Source organism: Molothrus aeneus, chromosome 20 (assembly GCF_037042795.1).
Source record: "Molothrus aeneus isolate 106 chromosome 20, BPBGC_Maene_1.0, whole genome shotgun sequence".
Classification (NCBI taxonomy): domain Eukaryota; kingdom Metazoa; phylum Chordata; class Aves; order Passeriformes; family Icteridae; genus Molothrus; species Molothrus aeneus.
In genome coordinates this window covers 7,995,911-8,017,472 of record NC_089665.1, presented here as the reverse complement: position 1 = coordinate 8,017,472, position 21,562 = coordinate 7,995,911, and the positions used below count along the sequence as shown (strand labels likewise).

General features: G+C 43.6%; 1 protein-coding gene across 2 annotated transcripts; it reads right to left on the bottom strand.

Moving 5' to 3' along the window:
- Positions 1-9,169: 9,169 nt before the first annotated feature.
- TRPV1 (transient receptor potential cation channel subfamily V member 1) lies at positions 9,170-21,538 on the bottom strand. Of its 2 annotated transcripts, none has more exons than XM_066563437.1 (18): positions 21,164-21,538; positions 19,813-19,996; positions 19,149-19,179; positions 17,365-17,680; positions 16,647-16,813; positions 16,208-16,360; positions 15,700-15,840; positions 14,934-15,232; positions 14,155-14,331; positions 13,788-13,952; positions 13,427-13,522; positions 13,058-13,128; positions 12,512-12,677; positions 11,723-11,789; positions 11,006-11,322; positions 10,310-10,437; positions 9,937-10,079; positions 9,170-9,497 (listed from the first exon to the last, which is right to left on the bottom strand). In XM_066563437.1, the coding sequence occupies exons 4-18, from the start codon at positions 17,664-17,666 to the stop codon at positions 9,328-9,330; spliced, it is 2,562 nt and encodes an 853-aa protein (XP_066419534.1). In that variant the 5' UTR covers positions 17,667-17,680; positions 19,149-19,179; positions 19,813-19,996; positions 21,164-21,538; the 3' UTR covers positions 9,170-9,327. The 2 variants fall into 2 exon arrangements, with proteins under 2 accessions (XP_066419534.1, XP_066419535.1); XM_066563438.1 differs by having other exon boundaries at positions 9,937-10,052; positions 21,164-21,527.
- Positions 21,539-21,562: the final 24 nt, after the last annotated feature.

Here is a 21,562-nt window from a genome sequence, read left to right as displayed (position 1 = left end):
GACACCTTTATGTCATGCTCAGTTTATTACATAGCATGGACCTACTCAGGAGGCAGAAAGCAAAAACAAGGAAATGATTCTAAGTGCTCCAGCAAGCAAAAATTTTTGCTGTTACTTCAAAGTTTTACATACATTAGAAAATCTTGTAATTGCACAGTGCTGTCAGGGAAAACGTGATGGGTGGGTTTAAATTCATCCCTCCCTGTAAAAGTTTTTAATGAATTTGTCCCCACAGGGACTGTGGGAACAACAGGTGGGTTTCACATCCCTGTCACAGGATGGCTTTTCTCAGCTTTTCTACTTTGGAGCTGTTGAGCAATGGTGAATGCAGAATTCTTGTCTGGGACATACCAGAAGAGTGACCATGAGTTCCTCTGCTCTTTTTATAGAATCTTTGCATTGTCACCAGTAATAGGATGTGAAAAACTCCCATGTCTTTGCAGTCAGACCTGCAAGGTGTATTTACAGCTGCTGGTCTTGAGTTAATTATTAGATAGGAGTTTAAGAATAACTATGTAGGCAGCAAAACAGGAATCTTTTTTCAGCTGTAGACAAGGGCAAAAAGAAGTCAAGTTTGGGTGGTGTTTTTTGTTGGGAGGTAGGTCAAAATTTGGAAGTAAAACAAAAATACCTTTGGATACTATAACATAGAAATTTTAATCCAAAGACTATGGCATTAATCTACACACTTAAGGTAAGCTCCTCCTGTTCATAAATTATCTTTAAAACCAGGTCTGCTGGGTGTTACATTTGCCTCAGACCTTGTGTGAAATGCCAGGAGCACTGCACAGCTCCTGCTCATGAATCAGCTCCCAGGAGCTGCATGGGGAGAGGGGCTGTGCCTGGGCTGGTTGGCTTTGGCACCAGGGATCCCTTTGCTTGGAGGGGCTGAGCACACATCCAGCTCTGCCTGACAGATTCCTGCTCTGCTCCAAACCCTGTGCCAGGAGATGTTGTTCACATCTTGCCAAATGCCTGAGCTCAGCTGTGACAACCCAGAGGCAGCTGCTTTAATGGTCTTTTAGTGTAAGAACCTGGAATAAGGACTGGATCCTGCCTTTCCCTCCTGCCTGGGACTGCACCAGCTTGGTTCTCAACACAAACTGCAAGGAACTGTTTAATTGAAATCATTCTGAGGGTGGAAAGAGGCAAAGCCACCTGAAATCTGGGTGAAGGTGCATTTGAGGACTCTTGCTTTACCTCTGATCAACCACAGTAAGAGAAATCCTTTTGCTAAGGAGGGAAAATGAATTTGGCAGCAAGCAGGAGTTTGAATTTGGAAAGCAGCTATATCTGAAAGCCCCCAGATCTGTGGGGTTTAGCAGAACACAGCACCTAGCAGCAAGGTCTATTTATAATGTTGTGGCAGTTATCCAGAGAGGAAAAACCAGGACAAGCTGCAGCAAGAGAGGCAGAGCCCTGCTCCCAACGTGCCCAGGAAAGGTGCAGGGACTGCAGGAGCTGTGAGCAGCTCACAGCAGCTCCACTCCATCCTGCCTGTGAGCAGCTGCTCCTTGCACTGGCAGGGCAGCCTTGACCCCCTGAACCCCAGTGTGACCTTTCCTCTCAGATTTGGGGAGCAGGAGCCCTGCCTGGCTCTGGCTGATCTCCCTGCAAACAGAACTTTGGGGTGCTGTGAGCCTGAGCTGGGCTGCTTGTGAGGACAGACTTGAGGGGCAGGAAATGAGAGGCAGAGCTACAGCCAGTCACATCTGTGCAAACATTTTCTTCCAGTTTTAATCATTAACCTGCTCAGCCTTTTTGTTCCCTGCTCCACCCTGATGTTTCTGACAAGGGCAGCATTTTTCAGGAGCCGTGGAGGCTTTTGCAAGAGGCTCTGTCATGACCATTTTATAGAGTTTTACAGTAGTCACCAGCTGCTCCAGCTACTGAAGAGATGCCAGAAGGGTCAAGAACATTAATAACATGCATCTCCTATTAAAAAATTACTTGAAAATTCCAGCTTTGGACAGTCTGTGCAGCACAAATAAGCAGCAGAAGCCCTGTGTAGCATTATTTTGTTTTCCTAGCAAGTGTTAGACTCAGTAGAAACCAAAATGAACAAGATGAAGGAAAGCCCAGATGGGAGGGAATGAACATTTGGAGATCTTCCATCTGACATCAGCAAGTCAGAGCAGCATTTGCTCTTCTGCTGATACAGGACACCATCCCAGGCAAGCTCATTAGAAGTTATTCAGATTTTAGATTTAATTCTACGATTTTCAGTACCCCAACAGAGTCACTTAGGGGAAAAGCCACTCTCTAAATGCATGTTAGACCTTGGGTAGCATCAAGAATAATTGTAAATTATTTTTTTACAATTATTCCATTCCTCAAGTGCCTTAGAAATAAGCCAAAATATGAGAATTAAAACACTGAGCATACCAGTAGCAGCCCAGTTGCCCTGAGCATAGTGTTTAATTGATTCACAGGAGTCTCCCATGGTTTTTCACTGTGCTCTCCTCACCCCTCCCCTCAGAGTTAAACTTGTCCTGGGATCACCTCTGTGTGCTGCTACACAAAGAGCTTTTCACACCTCTCCAGACAACCGAGTAGCACTTGCAAATATTTATACATGATGCTCATAAATTGCAAGATAAGAGGCTGCTTTATGCAGCTGAGCAACAGGAAAATGAATTAGCCTGCAAGTGTGTGACTGTCACCTACCAGGAGACAGCCCTGTGGGAAGTCATTCCAGGAAAATCCACTCCAGGGACATCACTTACCAGTTGGTGCAGTCTGGCTGCAGGGACAAGTCAGCCTCTTTAGCAATGCTGGGATGCATTTTTGCACTGGAGATCTGATTCCCAAAGATCCCTGCCAGAAAAGAACAGTCCCATGCACGAGGGGATGGAGAAGGGATGCTGGAGCCTCCATCACAAATATATTCCCTGCAACTATGGCACTGTGTAGTTTGTTCTTTCTTCTTGGGCAAAAAAAAAAATTGTTATCCTAATTATTTTCTATTTCTCTTCCACAGTACAAAGAGCAAGAGCAAGAGCAAGAGCAAGAGCAAGAGCAAGAGCAAGAGCAAGAGCAAGAGCAAGAGCAAGAGCAAGAGCAAGAGCAAGAGCAAGAGCAAGAGCAAGAGCAAGAGCAAGAGCAAGAGCAAGAGCAAGAGCAAGAGCAAGAGCAAGAGCAAGAGCAAGAGCAAGAGCAAGAGCAAGAGCAAGAGCAAGAGCCTGTATCTCAGCCTCCAGCCAAAAAGCCCAAAGCCACCTCCCTTCCCCCCTTATTATACCCTCTCCCCACCTGACAGAGTGCTCACTCCCACCTGCAGCTGATTCCCACATCTGTGGCCTATTCCCTATGCAGGCATGGGCTCAGTAATGATTAAGTTGAAATAAGTGCAGTAAAACCCCACTTTATGTTTAGTGGCATTAATATTTGACTTCAGGCCACAGTTCTCCCTTCTCTTGGCAAAGTGTCAGGCCTACCTAAGCATGAGATCATGATAAGCAATGGCAAGAATGGATTTGTTACTTTTTCCCAGTGTGTTTTCCTGCATTTGTGCTGTTCTCAGTGTCCCCTGCCACTCCTGAGGCAAAGCCCAAACCTACAGAGTCCTTTTCAGCCCTCACTGGACAGATGTGCAGGTCCAGATGTGCAGGGTGGTGGCTGCTCCTCTTGTCCCTGTCCTGTGAGCATATCCTGCTGCTGGTGCTGTGGGTTACAGGCTGGGCACACAGAGGGGAGGCTCACCAGGCCATAAAACCTTTGGAGTAAAAAATAAAATCAGTTTTAGGAGCAGGAGAGAGGCAATTTTCCTGCAGTTGGCTCTTGGCTGAGGGAGCCAGGCCTCCTGTGTGACACATCCCAGCTCAGAGAGGTCTCCCAAGGCACAGACCTCTGTTGGCTGCTGAGTCTCACTCTCCCAACTAGGTCAGGGTGTTCTGCAGCTGTTTCAGGCTGAGTTTGGGACTCTTCAGTTGTGGTGCAGAGTTTCTGGTAACGCTGAGCAGCGCTGGGGAATGAGGCAACATGAAAATGCCTCAAGGAATGCACAGTGAGGAAAGCAGGGCCCCACCTAAATGCTGCATTTTTTTTGGCTCAGGTTTGTGCTGCCACTGCTTGACTCAAGTAGTTTTTGGAGGGTGAGCACCAAAACTGGGGAGGAACTTTCATGTTCTAAGAAATTCAGGTTGAACTAATGGTTCAGTCATTTGATTTTTTTAAAACATCAAACCTCCCTTCTTAGAATGGGGATATTTTTATCTGTCCCATCCATCTAAATCTGGGGAATGGTTCATTTCCATTCCCTCTCCAAAGATCTGTTTAGACCTGTAAAACACAGGAGGGGAGCAAAAATTCACCCACTATCAGGCCTTAAACTGAGAGCTGAAATTTGTATCAGCTGCAGCTCAGGAGCTGTGACAAACTGAAGTCCCTGCAGGCCCCTTCCACTTTTTGTCAAGTTCTTTCTGATGAATAAATAAATGCAGAATTGAAGGTGAACATCTTCCAGTTGAAATAAACCCTCAGATGCTTTGGGTCCCCAAAACAAGAGCACCAAAACCTGCAGGTCCCTCGTTGCTGCAGTCAGGAGGGCACGGGATAAATCTGGTGTTTGAAACTTCCAGTGATTCCAAAGGGAATTCTTTGGGCAGACATGTATCATATGTGCCCCAGCATCTTTCCAGGATACATTTTCCCTGCCTCAGTTTCAACCCATTATTCTAATTAAAACCTCTTTCATTATGCAAATCATCTCCTCTCTCAGTTTTCAGTTATCCTGTGCATATTTCAAAACCAGCTGTTTCTATCTGTTCCTGCATTCATCCTCTAGAGAAAACTTCTCCCATTTCCAGCCCTAAACTCCTGTCATGAGGGATGTTGTGTTCCTTGTGTGTTCTTCTTTGCCCCTAAAGCCCTCCAGGCTTTCCCCCTCTGACAGGAGCTCCCTTCTCCCTGGTGGGTCATTATCCACATTCTTCTCTGGAAAAAGAGGAACTGCCTGGCTTAAACCTCCTCTGTCAGCTTGGACAGAAGTGGCCTGGACCTGGTGACATGGCTGGAAACTGCTCCTTCTGGCCCAGTGACTCAGACACTTCCTCCAGTTCCTGGAACTGGGAGCTGCTCCTGCTGCCTGACACGGCAATTCCACCTTCCATACCAACATCCAGGTGACTAAAATGTTGATTTTAGAGGCTGATTACAGCAATGAGTGAGGAACACAGCTCTGGGTGATGATGGAGCCTGAAAAACCTCGATGATGCTGTGAGTGTTGGCGTCTCCTGCCCTGCCCACAGGAACAGGGAATGTTTCAGATGGAGATGGAGCCACAGCATCACCAGCACAGCAGGAGGAGAGCAGTCCAGTGAGCTCAGCTGGTTGATTTTTCCTCCTTCCTAGAGAAATAAATGCTCCCCACCACGTGTTTTGAAGATTAACATGTGCTGTGGGAGAAACTGGATCCCTATTTCCTCTGTGGAAGCTATTCCAGGGTGAGAAGGAATCCCAGCCTGCATGGTGTGGCTGATGGGAAGCACTTCAGAGCCCTAGAACCACATCAAGGAGAGCCAGGGTGCCTGTGCTGACTCTGGCAACATCAATGGAATCCTCTTCCTCCCCAGGCCTGGTAAATCCATGCCTGTGCCCAGTGGAGCAGACAGGGAGACTTGTAAGAAGCATTTTTCACTGCAGGAGGGTTCTCTCTGAGCCTGCAAGCTGCTCTCAAATACCCAAAACACTGCCTGACCCCCAGCTTGCCTGGGATTTTTAATGGAATTTTTTTTTAATTTGGAAGATTTACCACAACATTTTGAACAAAAACAATAGGAATAAAATTCCTGTTGATGGAATTCTGAAAACTTGAAGCCTCAGAAGCTGAGAGCAGTGGCTTTATACCTTAAGGCTGGGCTTGGCAGGATCCCCTGTGTTTTGTAGCACAGCAGCACCCGCTGAGCACACACCTTGTGGGGGTTTGAGTGTTGAGTATTTGAGTATTGAGGCCTCCAGCAAAGATCCTTGAGTGAGTCTGATATCCAGACCACAGAATAGTGACAGAATGAGCTGGCAGGGGACAAATTTATTTACAAAAATAAATCTGATTGTGTGCCATGAATTTGAGCAGAGCAGCAAAGCAGGACAGTGGCATCAGAGGGAGAGGGGCTGTCCTGGGGCCAGGGGAACAGCAGCAGCCCCACCCATGGTGTGGGACCCCTCTTGTGGGCCCTGCTCTGCCACAGACCCCATTAAAAACTGCCTCAGAAGGGATTAACATTGGTGTTTAATTAGGACAGGGGATATTCACACTCCAGTGCAGCTGTGGCAGAGGGCACATGAACAGCAGGATGTGTGGCTCCAAGGTTTCCAGGCAGGGTGTGTGGTTTTTTTCTCAATAATTCAGGAATTACTGGAGTTTGAAAAGCAGCTCAGTTTTCATGGCTGACTCGACCATTTGCATCTCAGGGATGGAAATGCTGACAATACTGAGATTGTGTTTTGTTTTTCCACATGTTCATGGACCCCTTCTCACCTCCCAGGGAAGCTGAGCCCTGCTCACCCCTTCCTGCAATCTCCATCCACACACATTTGCAGTCACTGTTAATTACAGCTGCCACCCTCTAATGGGAGGGGAACACATCAACAGCCTCCATTTCTTTTGCTCCAGTTCCACTGTGGTTATTGGGAGCTGGGGGTTATATTTATATATTTATATACAGTTGTCCAACCTGATCATCTCCTATTAAATGTAGACACAAATTAATGTAATTAATAACTGTGAGAAGACAGATTTTTACCCCCTGCAAGCCTCAAAAACAGCCCAGGAGCCATGTGCTGCTTCTAACCCTGTTCAGTGTGAAATAATTGCACAAATTTCAAACTAAAGGTGAGCAGAACCTCCACAAAACAGCCCAAATAAAGATCATTTATTGCAGGGCCATGCTTCTCCTCAGTGGAGGTGTCAGCAGTAGGAACAGAAAGGTGCTGGTCCTAAAGGACAAACACTCCTGAGTTGGAGTCACTGCCAAGCTGAACCTCCCCATCTGTGGGAAATAAATATAAATCTGTGCCCATTGCAGGAACTGATGATTTAGCTGGAAATTCTGAGAGCTTGGTAATAACTCCCTCTAGAAAAGTGGGATAACTTTGTTTGCTTCCCAGAGAAGATTAAGGGATTTTAGAAATGCAACCAAAAACCCCACCAGCACCACCCTATGCCACAAATACAGGGTATTTGCATTCTTAACCACAGCATCATTCTGATGTACGTTTTCAGCCCGAATTTCAGCATTTCTGGTTGTAAGAAGTCCTTTGCAGTCTTTGTGATATTTTTGAGCAGGAAGGGACAGGAAGGCAGAGGTGTAGGATGTGTTCAGCTCACCCAGGGCAGTGACCAACCCTTCTGGATTGGCTCTTGATGGAAATCAGGGTGGGTTTTAACCAATGAATCAGGTCTCTACCCAGGCTGATAATTATGAAAAATGGATTCCTCTCAGGGAAAACAGAAATTTCATGAATGCTTTCCAGCTATATCATAATCCTGGTGTCCCTCCAAGCATAAATTTGCTGTGGCATACAAAGCACAGAGACAACCAACCATGTTTTTCTGGTCAGCTCCTTTCTATGTTTATTCTTAGTAGTTTAAATAATAAATTATTTCACTGTCTCAGCTTGTCTGGCCTACTCAGCTGTGCTTGTTTTACATGTGGATTGTCTCTTGCCAAGCTCAGAGTGGAGCATAATGAAGCCTTGAGGGGCACCTAGAGACTGCTACCAAGGGTTTAGAGATATGAAACTGAACACACCTACTTTAAACATCTTCTGTGGCTTCCTTCTGCACCAGAGACATTGAATTCTGATTATTTCCATTTCAAATTGTGACTTTCTTCAAGTAATTCTTTCAAATCCTTTGCCAGTTTTCTCTGGTTATACCCTACAACTCTGTGAAAATAAAATTACATTTGTCCTGAGTGTTGTTAACCAAAGAAACAAGAATTATTAGTCCTCTAGATGGTGCTACTATTTCAAATAAAGCAGCTGGATGTTTAGAGATTTCCTTGAAATATATTCTATAGTGCCCCATGAGAAAGGACCACAGTGAGAAATCCTGACTCCAGTAAAAGAAGTGATGTCGCACAACCCACAATTTCATCTCACAGGGCAGCCTGTGCACAAACACATTGGCTGCTTCTCTTTAAAAGCAGTGATGTCCCAGGATTTTGGTAAATGCAGCAAAATTACAAGATTTACTGATGAAAATGATCTGGACTTCAGTGAAAGCCCAGGAGCAGCTGCAGGCCCTGGTTAAACACCCGGCTGACTCAGGGAGTTGTGTGTGCTCTCTGTTAAAGGCTGTTTACTCCAAGTGCTTTAGGGATATAAGGAAAGAAGGTAAAACCATTTATCTCTTCTTGCCCAGCACAGCTGCACTGTGGCCCAGCACTGAAATATGGGGCCAGCTGTCAATAAAACAAATTTTCTTGTCCTTAGCTCCTCTATGCCCACTCACTTTTCAAGAAGATGCCAAAGTTCCTCTTATTCTTTCCTCTCTTTCCAAGGCTCCCATCTGTATTTTCAGAACATCTGCCTATTTTCCCTCTGACATTTTTCCTTATTCTCTTTATAGATCCAGCCAGATGGATTTTCAGCACCAGATTTTTTCCCTGTTGCTGTCAAAATCAAGAACAAAAACTTTCTAATTTCAAGATTATCATTGTTGTACATTGTTATACATCTGACCTTTGAAACATATATTCTCTATAACCACTATCTCTTACTTTGTGCAAAGTTCATCTGTTATCTAAATAAATGTCAAATTTGGGATCTTGTTAAGCTTTTAGCTTCAGTAAAATAACTATGAATTTCTGGAGTTTACTCAGACAGTGTAAAAGAAACATTTATTTCATTGATTTTGACTATTCAACCTTTAAAATTTCAGAGTGTATTTGTTCTTGTGTTATGAGAAAATGATTTTGTATTCTTTCCATGTCCCCATTTATTTATCTGCTTTCCAAGAAACTTTCCCCACAGGAACATCCTGGTGACTTTTACTGCTCTTTTATGAGTGCTTTTCCACTGTCATAATAATTTGGTTGGTTGGTTTTTGAGGCAGCAAAGCCACCAAATCAGGGCCTGTGTATGCTCACAAAAATGATTTTTTAATACAAGAGACTCTAAAAACAGACAGAAGTTTGTATTAGAAAATAACCATGAAGACATGAGCTTAAACAACAAATAGTTTATTTAGCACACTTAGTGTAATAAATAAATCCTTGCACATGGTAATTCCCTAAGTCCTCTGACCTTTTTCCAGAAGTCCCTGTTCCTGTACATGAAATGCTCTCCTGTCCCTTTTGTGAGGACCAGCACAGGCCATCAGAATTAGGCTGACTTTGGAATTGACTCTTTCAACTCCTCAGAATTTTCTGGCTCAAAATAAGGTTCCAAAACAGGTTTTAATTTGACTTCTTCTGGTGGCTTGTGAAGCTCTTCTCTCCTCTTCTCTCCATCTTTTAGAAGTGGAACCAATGTTTTCCAGTGCTTCCCTGAAACTAAAAAGGAAAGGAATGGTTAATCTTTTCCCCTCCACAGAAATAGAAGAAAATATACAAGTGGTTTGAACAGGAAGCTGCTGAAAGAAGAAAGAAGCAGGAAGAAAGGACTTTGTGGTTTTCTTCCCCATCCTGTTCCACAAGTTTTCCATATTTCAGGTGCTAAGTGCTGACTGCACAGTGAAATGCTTTGGTGCTGGATGCTGAGCTCCCAGACTCTGGGGCTTGGGGTCTCCAAGGCAGCTCCTTGGTTTTTACTGCAGAGAGTCAAACTGTGAGCAGTGAGCCCATTTCATCCTCTGCATTTGGTGCTGGCTGAAAACACCATCAGCTCAGTCACTGCATTATCAGTAAGTGCAAAGCACTGACTGCCCTCCATCAGTTAATCCATGCTGCTGCTTTCACCAGAGTGCAGGATTTGGGTCTCTGAAAGCCTCACCTCTGCCAGGCTTAATGGAGAAACTGAGATTTCGTCTGAGGTCCCCCGAGTACCCAGGGTCCTCGTTGATGATGCCCAGATTAGTGTTCCACGTGGACCAGTTCACTTCATCAACCCTGGGGAGACAACAACAAACCCAAGATCTATTCTAAGGATCACCAGACAGCTCCAGGATCAGTTTATATACCACAAAATGTCACCTCTCAAGCCTGAGATCTGACCCAAAACCCAGATTAAACTGACCATTGCAGACACTATTAGTGCTCTATTCTTCAGAGTGATCCAGGGGGAAAGTTCTGCTTCCCACCACCAGACACTTGAAGCTGTTTGTCTACAAAAGCTTGTTGGCTTGATACACAAACAAAGAGGTTACCTGAAGCACCATCTGTAATCATCTTGGCCATCAGGGGTGATCCCCACCAGGACTTGCTTCCCAGAGCGGAACGAGTGCCTCAGACAGTTCAAGTAGCTGTTCTCAATGTCCAGGATTGTGATGGCTCTCTGCCAGGTAAAGGAAAGCAGAGCACTGAGGGACTGCTGGTCAAAGTCAAACAAATCCTGAATTCTTGCTTTGTTTTAAAAAGCCTGAGTTTTTATCATTGTCAACATCTTAGAGCTGACACTGTAACTCTGCAGCATCACCCTTTGTTAATATGTCACTGAGAATGCTGAGTTACTGCCCCATGAATAAAACTGTGAAGTTCCTCTCTTACCTCCAACAAAAACTGATTCTGGTAAAGATTGGTTTTCCCCTTGCATAATCTCCCTCTTCATAGTCTGATCAGGATTTTCCATCATACAAAGCCAAATAATTTAGTCCAATTACAAAAAGACTTCATTGCTTACATTCTGAAAATCTGTGGAACACTGGCAACATCTGCTTAGTCAAAACATCAAATATACATGGAAAAGGAGCTAATGCACTTTTTTTAGGAGCTGTTCAGGTGAATCAGAAAGAAGCAATGACCTGCTATTTAAATACATGTCAGCTCCTAAGGATTCTTTCTGAAATCTCTTCTGACTCCCCACACCTTTTTTTTTGGACAGCAGCCTGACAGAACCAACACACCTGGAGTTTCCAGATGCTCTTGCTCTCCTGTGCAATTTTGTTGACAGTCTCTCCCATCAGTGCAATGAGCATGTTGAGCAGGAGGATGTAGGTGAGGATGACATAGAGCACCAGCAGGATGACAAACACAGATTTGAACCTGTAATTCTCTGTGAACTCCAGGTCCCCCATGCCAATGGTGAACTTGAAGAGCTCCAGGCAGGTGTAGTAGAGGCTGTTGTAGGAGGTGCGGCCCCGTTTCAAGTGGCAGCACCTGGCATAGTCAGAGATGTTTGTTTCCTGCCCCTCGTTGTCATCTTCAATCAAAGTCACCACAGCTGGGGCAAAAAGAGAATTCACACAATGGAAACACAGTTTGAGATCATAACTTCATTGCAAGCAGTGAAAAGGAGCAGAGAGGTAACACACTTTCCCCCATGGCATGTTGACCTCAGGGAAATTGCCCTATAAAATATTCCCCAGAGCTGACACCCTCTTAGCAGGTGCTGGCTCAGTTTTCTCCACATAGAAAAGGATGACTGGTTTTCTATTCAGCTTTACAACTTTGAAAAGTTGTATGAAATTACTACAAATAATCGTTATTCTGAAGAGATTTTTTTTTTAATTAGGTTAATTTGTTAGTTTTTTTGTTGGGATCAAAATGGCTAAGCAACTTGAAAAACTAACTTTTCTGAGATTCTTTAAGGTAAAAAAAAGTAACTCCAAGTAGAATATTACCTGTGGAAAATCCCAAGAGGAATACAAGATAGACAAACATGAAGCGACATAAATCTCTAAGGATCATCTGTAGCATGTAAACAGAGGAAAAGATTTTAAAACTTGAATGTAAACTGCAACAAAAACTGGTAGAAAATACTGCTTTGGCTCAAGAATGCATCTGCTCTGAACTGGCTGTTCATGCATTAAGCATTATTATCTAGCTGAGATAATAAACTTTAATACAGAAAACATTTTTCTCTTATCCATGCAACAATTTACCCACAAATGCAACACATACACATGGGAACAGTTTCCTCTTTGTGAGCACAAACCACATAAAGGGAGTTTCATCTTTCTTCCCCTCTTGGGCTGGCTGGCTACAGCACAGAGAGATTTATTAGCCAGCTACTGCCTCTTGTCTAATTGCTCTGTTTGGCAACACTTTATCTATACCTGGAGAGATTTCCAGCTGGTAGAAAGCTGGGCCATCTCCCACCAGAGCAGCCTGGTGAGACTGTTCTCAGTCTCCTTGCATCCATGCCTACCCAATTATAGTTCTTTTCAAGCATGGCAGGTAATAAAAATAATAATAATCATCATCATCATCCTATCAAGACTGCTATAAAACATATGGGTGAAGAGCAGAGAGGTTTTTTTACATCACTTACATTTTATCACTTCACTCAGAAAATAATAACAAAGGGTAGCAGAGTCATATGAGAGGCAGACACGGCCTGGAAATGGGGCTGCAGGCAGAGGTTCCTGCGGTGAGGCTCTGCTGCCCCCTCAGGCGCTCCCTGCACTGACCTTGGCGATCATGACCGAGTAAATCCCCATCTGCTGGAAGCCCCGCGTGTAGTAGAGCATGTTGGCCCAGCCCAGGGCCAGGGAGAACACCATGGAAGCCACGTAGAGCTCCTGGCCACAGAAGTAGAGCACCACAGAGCTCAGCAGGAGCAGGGAGTGGACAAAGCTGGAAGACAAGAGTGGTGTGAGTGCAGAGGCCTGAGCTGGCCACAGGTGCTGGGAACAGAGCAGCCCCGTGGGGGAGAGAGCAGAACAAGGGATTGTCCAGCTGGGAAGAGAAAGGGCCTTGGAGAGGCTTTCTGCATAAACAATGTGTAAATCCCACTTGGAGATCTATTCCTAACTCCTGCATGACACACTGAGCATTCAGACACTTAATTTGCTTTACCTCCACAGGAGGTCACTGACCCAGACCCACGTGTTCAAGGATATCCACTGGCAATTCTAAAGACCCAGGGAATTATAGCAAAGCTCCTATCACAAGTGGCTTCAGCCTCAACTACAGATACCATACACTGAGATGCAATCAAAGATATTGGAGCTTACAAAAGAACCTCACTGTAGCCATCAACTATCAGTGTCCTGAGTGATGGGCGCCTCTGCACGAAATACTGGATCTGAAAAGGGAACAAAGACCAGGTTTGCATCAAGGAAATGTTAATATCCCCTGTGAATTAATTAACTAAGCACTGACTCCTGTATCAGGGAGCTGGAACCCATAAAACACCTCAAAGCCAACACTGGTGCAAGATCCAGGGAGGACCCTTCCAGTAACATCAGGTCAAGGAAAATGATTTGTATCTCTTGACTAAAACATGGATTATCTAAGCAGCCAATGTTCATGAATAGGAAAAGCTTGTTTGATTCTCTCCTACACCTACCAAACAGCAAAATGAAAATTTTCAAATATCTTACCCCTCTGAAAAAAAAATAGAGGCCTCCCAGTACGCTCAGGATCTCTCCAGTTACTCGAAAATATTCCCCAGTGCTGTAACCAAAGGTAAAAGGAGGCTGTAGAAGACAGGAAAACAGATATGTTCAGCAGAACTGGGATAGAAATACCTGGCCTTGCCTGGAAGCAACTCCATTTCTGGGGGAACAGGGAGTGGTTAAGTTTCTCAATGTGCTGCAGCAAGGGGGCAAGACTGGGAAGCAAGCAGAGTCAAATCTCTCTCCTGCCTTTTGGAAAGGGGAAAATTTGGATGCTAAGGGCACGCATTCAAATTGGGATATCATGCAGTGGGTGGTTCCCCTGACACATGACAGGATAATGTACCTTTTCATTCTTCTGTACAGGTCTGTAGTAAGCAGCTGCAGTGAGGATGGTGATGTGCATGGTGTAGACAAAGAAGTTGAAGTAAAACAAATGCTTGACAAAGCGGTCCCACTTGTCCTGCAGCAGCCTGTTAAGGGGCTCCACCAGCAGCATCTCGTGACGGTTCTGTGCAGGAGCAACAGGAGAATTTTGGTAGGACCAGAATATACTGGACTTTGAAAAAACCCATACTCTATAAAATCTTCAGTAAATGATCCCTCTAGTTCCCTTATGCTCAGGGTGGAGGTTGCTGTTTCATGGAAATGAGGGAAAAGATGCTCCGTGTGGAAGATGAGGCTCTCCCCAGGCAAGGAGGTGCAGTACTCACTGGTGTCTCGCTGCTGTAGGCAAGGATCTCCAGCACTGAATTTTTCTCACAGGTGTCTATACAGGACAGGTCATAAAGAGAGGAGTGGACAGGTCCATAGGCCCATTCAGTGAACTTCCTGGACAAGTGTCTGCACTCGGGGTCTTTGATCTCCCGTCTGAGGATGTAAGCGAAAATCTAATTGCAAAAGAACAATACAACCAACATTTCAGTGCTAATGAACTTCTCATTCCTCAGCCTCTCCACAACACAGGAAGGGTCTTTTCTCCCCAGTTCAACTGAGCTGAAGCCAAACCACTGGAGCACTGCAGAGATCACAGGATGAAATAAACACAGTTAATTTTCTCACTCTGTGGTGGGAGATGAGAAATACAAACACCTCTTACAACTTGGAATTATATGTTTCAAAACTGCAAGAGAAAAACAGAGATGTTACACATCTCTGAGCAGTCACTTTGAATGGGGACTGCCAGAAGATGAGTTACATCAGCCAGTGTGAAATAAAAGAGCTCCAGTGGTTCAGATGATATCAGAGATACACTTTCTGTTTCCTCTGGGGCTGCCTTGCATACCAGTGGGGTGTGAATAAACCAGCTGGGCACAGACACACTCACTCTTTGTAGCCTTTAAGGACTGTGCAGTTAAACAGCAGCATTAGTTCCCCTTAACTAAAAGGCCTCAAAAATGAACTTCTAAAATCCATTCTGCATAAATGTTTTACATGTTCTCTCTATAATGTGACACAGCAATGGGACAGTCAAACACCTTTGTTCACCTACCCCTATCTTCCCTGTTTTGGCTGCCAGAGTTAAAGGAGTCAGCCCTTTCTTGTTGGTGAGTTCTTCCAGCTTGAGGATGGGATTAATTTTGGCACCAAGGATCAATATGTTGTTATACATCTTGGTCACAAACTTGGTGTTATCCTTGGTGTTATCTGCAATCTCCACCAGTGTGTGCAGGACCATGTTGCCCATGGAGTCTTCAGCAGCAATGTTGGCTGCCTGGTAGGGATTCTCCAGGAGGAACTTCACAATGCAGAGCTGGTTGGTGCAGGCAGCCAGGGACAAAGGCAGCTCTCCTATGGCAAGCAAAGGGAAGGAGTGGTCAGAAAGCCCAGTACTAGAGGTGCATAAACAGAAACATCACATTGGTTTCATCTTTCACCATGAGAAAAGATTAATCTCTCTGTCTGGAACAGCACTAATTCTTGTAATAGCTGTTAAAATAGGTTTTCTTTAGTTTAACTACATCACAGAAACAGAGCTGCTTAAAATACCCTGCCAGGACAGGAGCAGGTTACAAAGGATACAGTGCGCAGAGAACAAAGGAAAGCTGACACCAGGCTCACACTGAACACCATCAGCTACCAACTGTGCTTCTTTATAAGCTCAGTCTTTGGGAGGAAATATTTGGCCTAAAGGTGGAACAGCCCATCTGGTACTTCTGAGCCTCCAGTCCCACACAAACAGGATTATTTAACAGCTTGCACTTGGGATGCTGCTAGGACAACTCCATCAATAAAGACCATACTGTGCTCACTCCTACCAAAATAAAAGCCAGATTTCCCTTTGATTTTCCTGAAGAACTCCCCACAGGCTCTGGCATGAACATCTGCTCCATTCTGGACCAGGAGCTTCACCAGGTACATGTTCCTCCTCTCGATGGCAATGTGAAGAGCAGTCTGGCCTGCAGAGACACCCATCAGACAGGAATCCTCAGCATTTAGTACAGACTGAGAGCTTTCAGCACTGCAATTCCCTCAGCTCCATGTAAGATGCTGGAACTGAGAGCTCTGCAGGCTAAAACGCTCTACAACTGAACAGGGAAAAAAACCACACAAACAGCAAATGCAAGTCATTAAATCACTGTATATCAAAAATGGCAGCATATTGCCCCTAACAGGGCACAGCTCCAGCACAAAAGCACAGATTGTCAATGACACACCAGAACTTTGGGGTGCATAAAGCCTCATGCACAAGACTTTGAGAGCTCTGCCTGACCCCATTGCAGTCTGAGCACCCTAAGCATTCACTGCAGCAGCTGCTTCTCTTACCCTTGTAGTAGTTGTCAGTATATTCTGCATTAACAAACTCTTTCAGAGTTCCAGTTTTCCTCGCAATATCCAGCAGCAAGGGAATGGTATCATTTTTCCCATCATGTAGATTCAGCATGGCTTTCAGTAAACAGGTTTTGCCAGTTTCAGGCTCTGTAAAACAAAAAATTGCAGGTATATAGAAGTGATTACAAACCCACCATCTAAACCCAGGCAAGCAGGAATTAATGAGGTTCTTTTCAAAAGACAAGAAACCTCATTTAGTGTTTCACAGAAAATTTCAGCTCCTGTAACCTTCCAATCAATGGGTTGCCCAATCAATAGGGCTATTAAAGGACCTCCTGCAGACATGCCACATAATTATCTGTTTTATTTTCATCTCGGGAGCACTACTGGAAGAAGAAGAAGGCAACTCAAGGTATGTGACACTAAAAGATACCTTTGAACTCCTCATCTGTGAGATGCTTGAAGGTTCTGTTAAGGTAGAGTAGCAGGTCACTGAGGTCCTTTGTGTTGCCTTGGGCTACAGCATCAAAGATCCTTCTGCGGTCATAAAATCTGAAAGCTTTTTCTGAGCAGCCTGTGATGGAATCTGTAGATAGGAGCCTAACAAGGGGAAATCTCAGTTACCTCAAGTCAGATATTTAGCAGGCTTTTTATCAACTACCAGAACACTGCTCTTCATCTGCTCAGGTGAAGTAGTAAATGCTGCAGATCAGAATAGGTACCTCTGCAAAGACTAAAAGAACAAAGTCTGCAAGCAACTCTGCTGATAAAATTACAATTCTGTTGTTGAAAAGCTGAGAACAAGTGATCAAAGAGGCATTGAAGCTTGGCAGTGTAACTGCAAGCCTGGAGCCAGGCAATCCCTTGTTCTCACTCTGAACCATGTCCATTCACTGAGCAGCCTCAAGCGAGTGAACTGAGGCCCACTGCCAATTTTGGGCATAATATCCATGGAGATAGATATTTTTAGAGATGCCAAGAGACAACAGTTATTGTCACTTTCAGTTGCAACATTCCTTAATTTGGCATGGAAAATACTGAAACTGAAAAAATGGTCCTGCTCAAGTGGAGAGAACAAATGCTGCTCTAAGAACCATGGCCTGCAGCTGTCAAACTACTCATTACAACCAAATCTCACCAGGCAGACTTACTTGTGAAGTTTGCCCCTCTCCAAATTCACGTGGAATTTGATGACAGAAGGTGCCATCAGGTGATCCATCTGGCAGAAGGAGTCCATGGGAGCCATGTCCTTGTCACTGTCCCCCATCACAAAGCGGCCCCGTCTTGCAAAAATGTTGCTTTTGGGTGGGTGCACCCGGGAGCTGAGTGGGCCCTGGGGGTTGTCAGGGGCTTCCTGGACAGAGTCCTCCCCATCTGTGTGTTCATCTGTCACTTCAGATTCTTCCATGTCAAAACTGCCAAACTTCTTCATCTTCCCAAGGATGGAGGACATGATGAGCCAGCAGTCTGTGAGGAAGGACACAAACACCTCAGGTCAGCACTTACAGGGCCATGAGTCCCTTTTGCCCAGGAATGTTTTCCACAAACAGCAGGGAGTGGGTTGGTTGCTCTCATCCCAGAAATGAGGCAGATGGACACATTCTCACTGTGCCCACAGCTAGAACAGTTTAGTAGGGTCTTTATTCCATTTGTATCTGTTCCCACTGCCCTTACCCATTCCAGAATGCAGAAAGCAAACCAGAGCATCCCAGAGCTTCCTGTCCATTTCCCTGCAGAGCTGAGCCTCAGCTACCTCTGCCTAAAATCACTGCCTCATCCTCCAGTCATTGCTAAAGCATGAACAACCTCAAACCCCCAAAATCTCTGCTTTTCTTCTCTACTTTCTGACTGGTTTGTGCCACAAACCATTCTCATGATTCTATCAGGGATGTGAAAAAGCCCAGCTTGTGCCATAACCTGACCTCTGGAATGCTGAGCACAGAGGGCTTCCTGCACCCAGGAAAATGATCCCTTTAAGGGCTTTGCCAGATGCCTGATGGAAACTGCAGAGTGTGATCCTTGAGAGGTGAGTGTCACCTCAGCCATGAGGCACGGAAACGCAGAGGAGAGCTTAGCACAGATAAGAACAACCACAGCTGATCTTGTCTGATTCACAACCACACAGAACCTGACACAAGCAACAAATACACAACCAGAGAATGCTCTGGCTGGGAAGAGACCTTAAAGCTCATCTCATTCCACCCCTCTGCCATGGCCAGGGACACTTTCCACTATTCAAGGTTGCTCCAAGCCCTGTCCAACCTGGCCTTGGACATTCCCAGGGATGGGGCAGCCACAGCTGCTGTGGGCAGCCTGTGCCTCCCCACCCTCACAGATAACACACTCTGCTGAGGGTAGAACAGGTTGCCTTTTTTTTTTGTTTGGTTTCTTATCAACCTGTTTTAATCAGACAAATATTGTCCTCGTGCCAGTGAATGGAAAATATCCTGGAATTCCAGCAGTGGAGACAGGAACACATCATATCTGAACTGCTGCACAGCTGGCTTAGAGACATGCTCTGAAACCCCACACTGCTTGGAAATCCTACAGCTTTGAGCACAGGAATGTCACTAAATCTTTAAAAGCCTCAAATTATAAACCACATTGGAGTGGTCAGTAATTTTCTCCGTACAGTCAGCATGAAAACAACATGAACACGCTTCAAGGTTGTTTCTCTTCACAAGAAAAACATTCTGAGGGTTGTGTGCAAACCTGCATTGAAGCTGGATTTTCAGTTCTGTGGGAATAATTCATGTTTACATCAAGGGTCACTTACATTTGTCTGTGAAAATTTTTGTCATTTGCGTTTTCTATAATTTTGTACAATATACACATAAATAAAACATCAGTTTGCAAACTTGCACATTTAGGGTTACTGGAAACAATCTATCTTAGCACAGATAAAATGCTAATGACTGCAATTTAACTTGCTCACCTTTCAAGTAATTTGTCTTCTTAGAACCACTCTGAAAGAAAAACATAATATCTTATTAACTGAATTGTCCTATAAATAAGAAATAAAAATATTTCTATTTGAAACAAGATACTAAAATTACAGAAGAACTATTGCTACAGTGAAAAAGGAATAAAACCAGTTCTATAAAATATAGAAAAAATACAGAGGGAATATAGTAATGTATAATTTTAATTTTTTGTCTATTTAAACTCATGTGGATTGAACCAAACAGTGAGTGGCTACAGAACACACAATCAATTACTTTTACACAAAATAAATATAAATGTGCAGAATAGGTTCAATCCTGTCTCCCTGGCAATTGCTCAAACCTACATTATACATGCTTTCCTTTCTAAACCCTGGTAATTTATTTGATAATGAAGACAAAGCTGCATTTCCTCATAAGTAGGAATTTGCAAGGGAAATAACCTTCACAAATCTGAGGAAGGATTATCAAAAAAACCCAATAAGCATTATCTAGTTTAAAAAATGCACAACATACTTGACCTCTTTGAAACCCACATAAACAAAAGTTTCATACAATGAACAAGGAAATATTTTGGCTAGAATGCCTTGCCACATCACAAATAACAGAGTTTAAAAATAACCAACCATGCTATTCAAATATACATGCAGAACTTACAAATACTGACAAAAATCCTGTCTTCTGAGAAATGGTCCAGTCTCAGTAAACACCCACTGATCTACAGGAATTTGGTGCCAGATATTCCTCCTCCAAGGTGCCTGGACTGCAAAGCCCTCAGAGTTTGCTTCTCCACCTCATTTGTCTGCAAAATGTGATGATTTTTAGAACCAAGGGAAGTTCACTGGAAAAAAAGAGAATAGAGCAATAAGATAATTAAGAACAATTCTGGAACCAGAAGCATCAGTGGCTTCTATTCCCAGAGGTTTAGCAAAGCTCTTTACAAGAATTGCAGTAAGTTGCTGCTGTTTTTCCCTCCCCTTTAATTGCATTTAGTAATGGATATTCTTCTCCAGATATCCTCTTCATAAATACACTCAAGTTTGCAAAAAATAAATTAAAAAAACCCAAAAAAACAAACAGCACCCAAACCACCAGACAACAATTGTTTCTGGGGGGGGGTCACAGTTTCAATTCTTGAATTTCAATTCAATTTACAAAACTTTGTAAAATCTTTCATGTGTGGCTGATTTAAAGATAAATATTTTAACAATAAGCTAATTCAGAACAGAGTTGAGGAAGAACCAGTAACAAAACCCTTTTTATTATTTCATGTTCCTCCTATGTTTTTTTTTAATTTTATATACAGGTATGTAAGGGTCAGCCTCTAAATACTGATGTTATGAGGAAAAAAACCCCAATTTATCTAATCCTGGATGGATCCAACACCCTCAAAAATTCAGAGCTGTGTCATATATTGCTAAATATATAATTTACATAAGATCTTTTTGACAGAAACTGGTCTGGAGAAACAGCTTTTCCTGAGGCTGTTAGGCTGGGAGCAGCCCCCCAACTTCCTGAGATTTTGAGTAGAATATGAAATTATTCAATAAAATTATCAGTCTTTTGTTTTGTAAAAGGTGGCTGTCTCTCTAGTCTTGCCATCTATCCATGAATACATAAAGGAATTATGTATTTACCTATTTAATAGCAAACTAATTATACTCCTTAGAAGTGTGGTACTCAGAGTAACAAGGCTCTTTATTAATGCATAAATATAGATTACCAATAGGCAGCTCCTCAGCAGCATCCAAAATGCTGCAAAGGCTTTTGATGCAACAGCATCATCAGCTCTTGCCTGTTATTCAATAGAAATGAAAGCAGACCTGTTGATAAAAATATATTTATAATAATGCAATAGGAAAAACAACATATAACAAATTCAGACTTTTTCCAACACCTCTGGTCAACATTTTCTCTGTAACATTCAACAGTTCTCTAAACATGACATGGAATGGAAATGAAGCCATCTCTGTGATTAAGATCTCAGAACTCAGCACAGCTTTCTCACCATAAAAATGTCAGTCCTGATGTTGCTAATGAGCAAGAGGGGAATCCATGTCCATATTCCAGAGGAAACATGTGCTTCCTAGGAATGAAACTGTATGCAGATAACATGAAACACCTTACTTGTCTCCAAAGTTATTTGAGCAAAAGAAACGTACATATAGACAGAAAAGTATAAATGTTTTAACATTAAAATAAAGACTGGGAGAAGAAAGAAATTCTAAGAGAATAACATAGGGGATAAAACTTGGAACTTTTACAGGAGTGCACAAAAGCATCAGAGCAAATTACAGACAGCAGCTCATCTCTCCCAGCCCTTTCCAACATATTTCCTAGCAGGAAAATGAGCCTCACAAGAAGTGTCTTTTTATGCAGAAAGTTAATGGATCTTTCCCAGTCACTC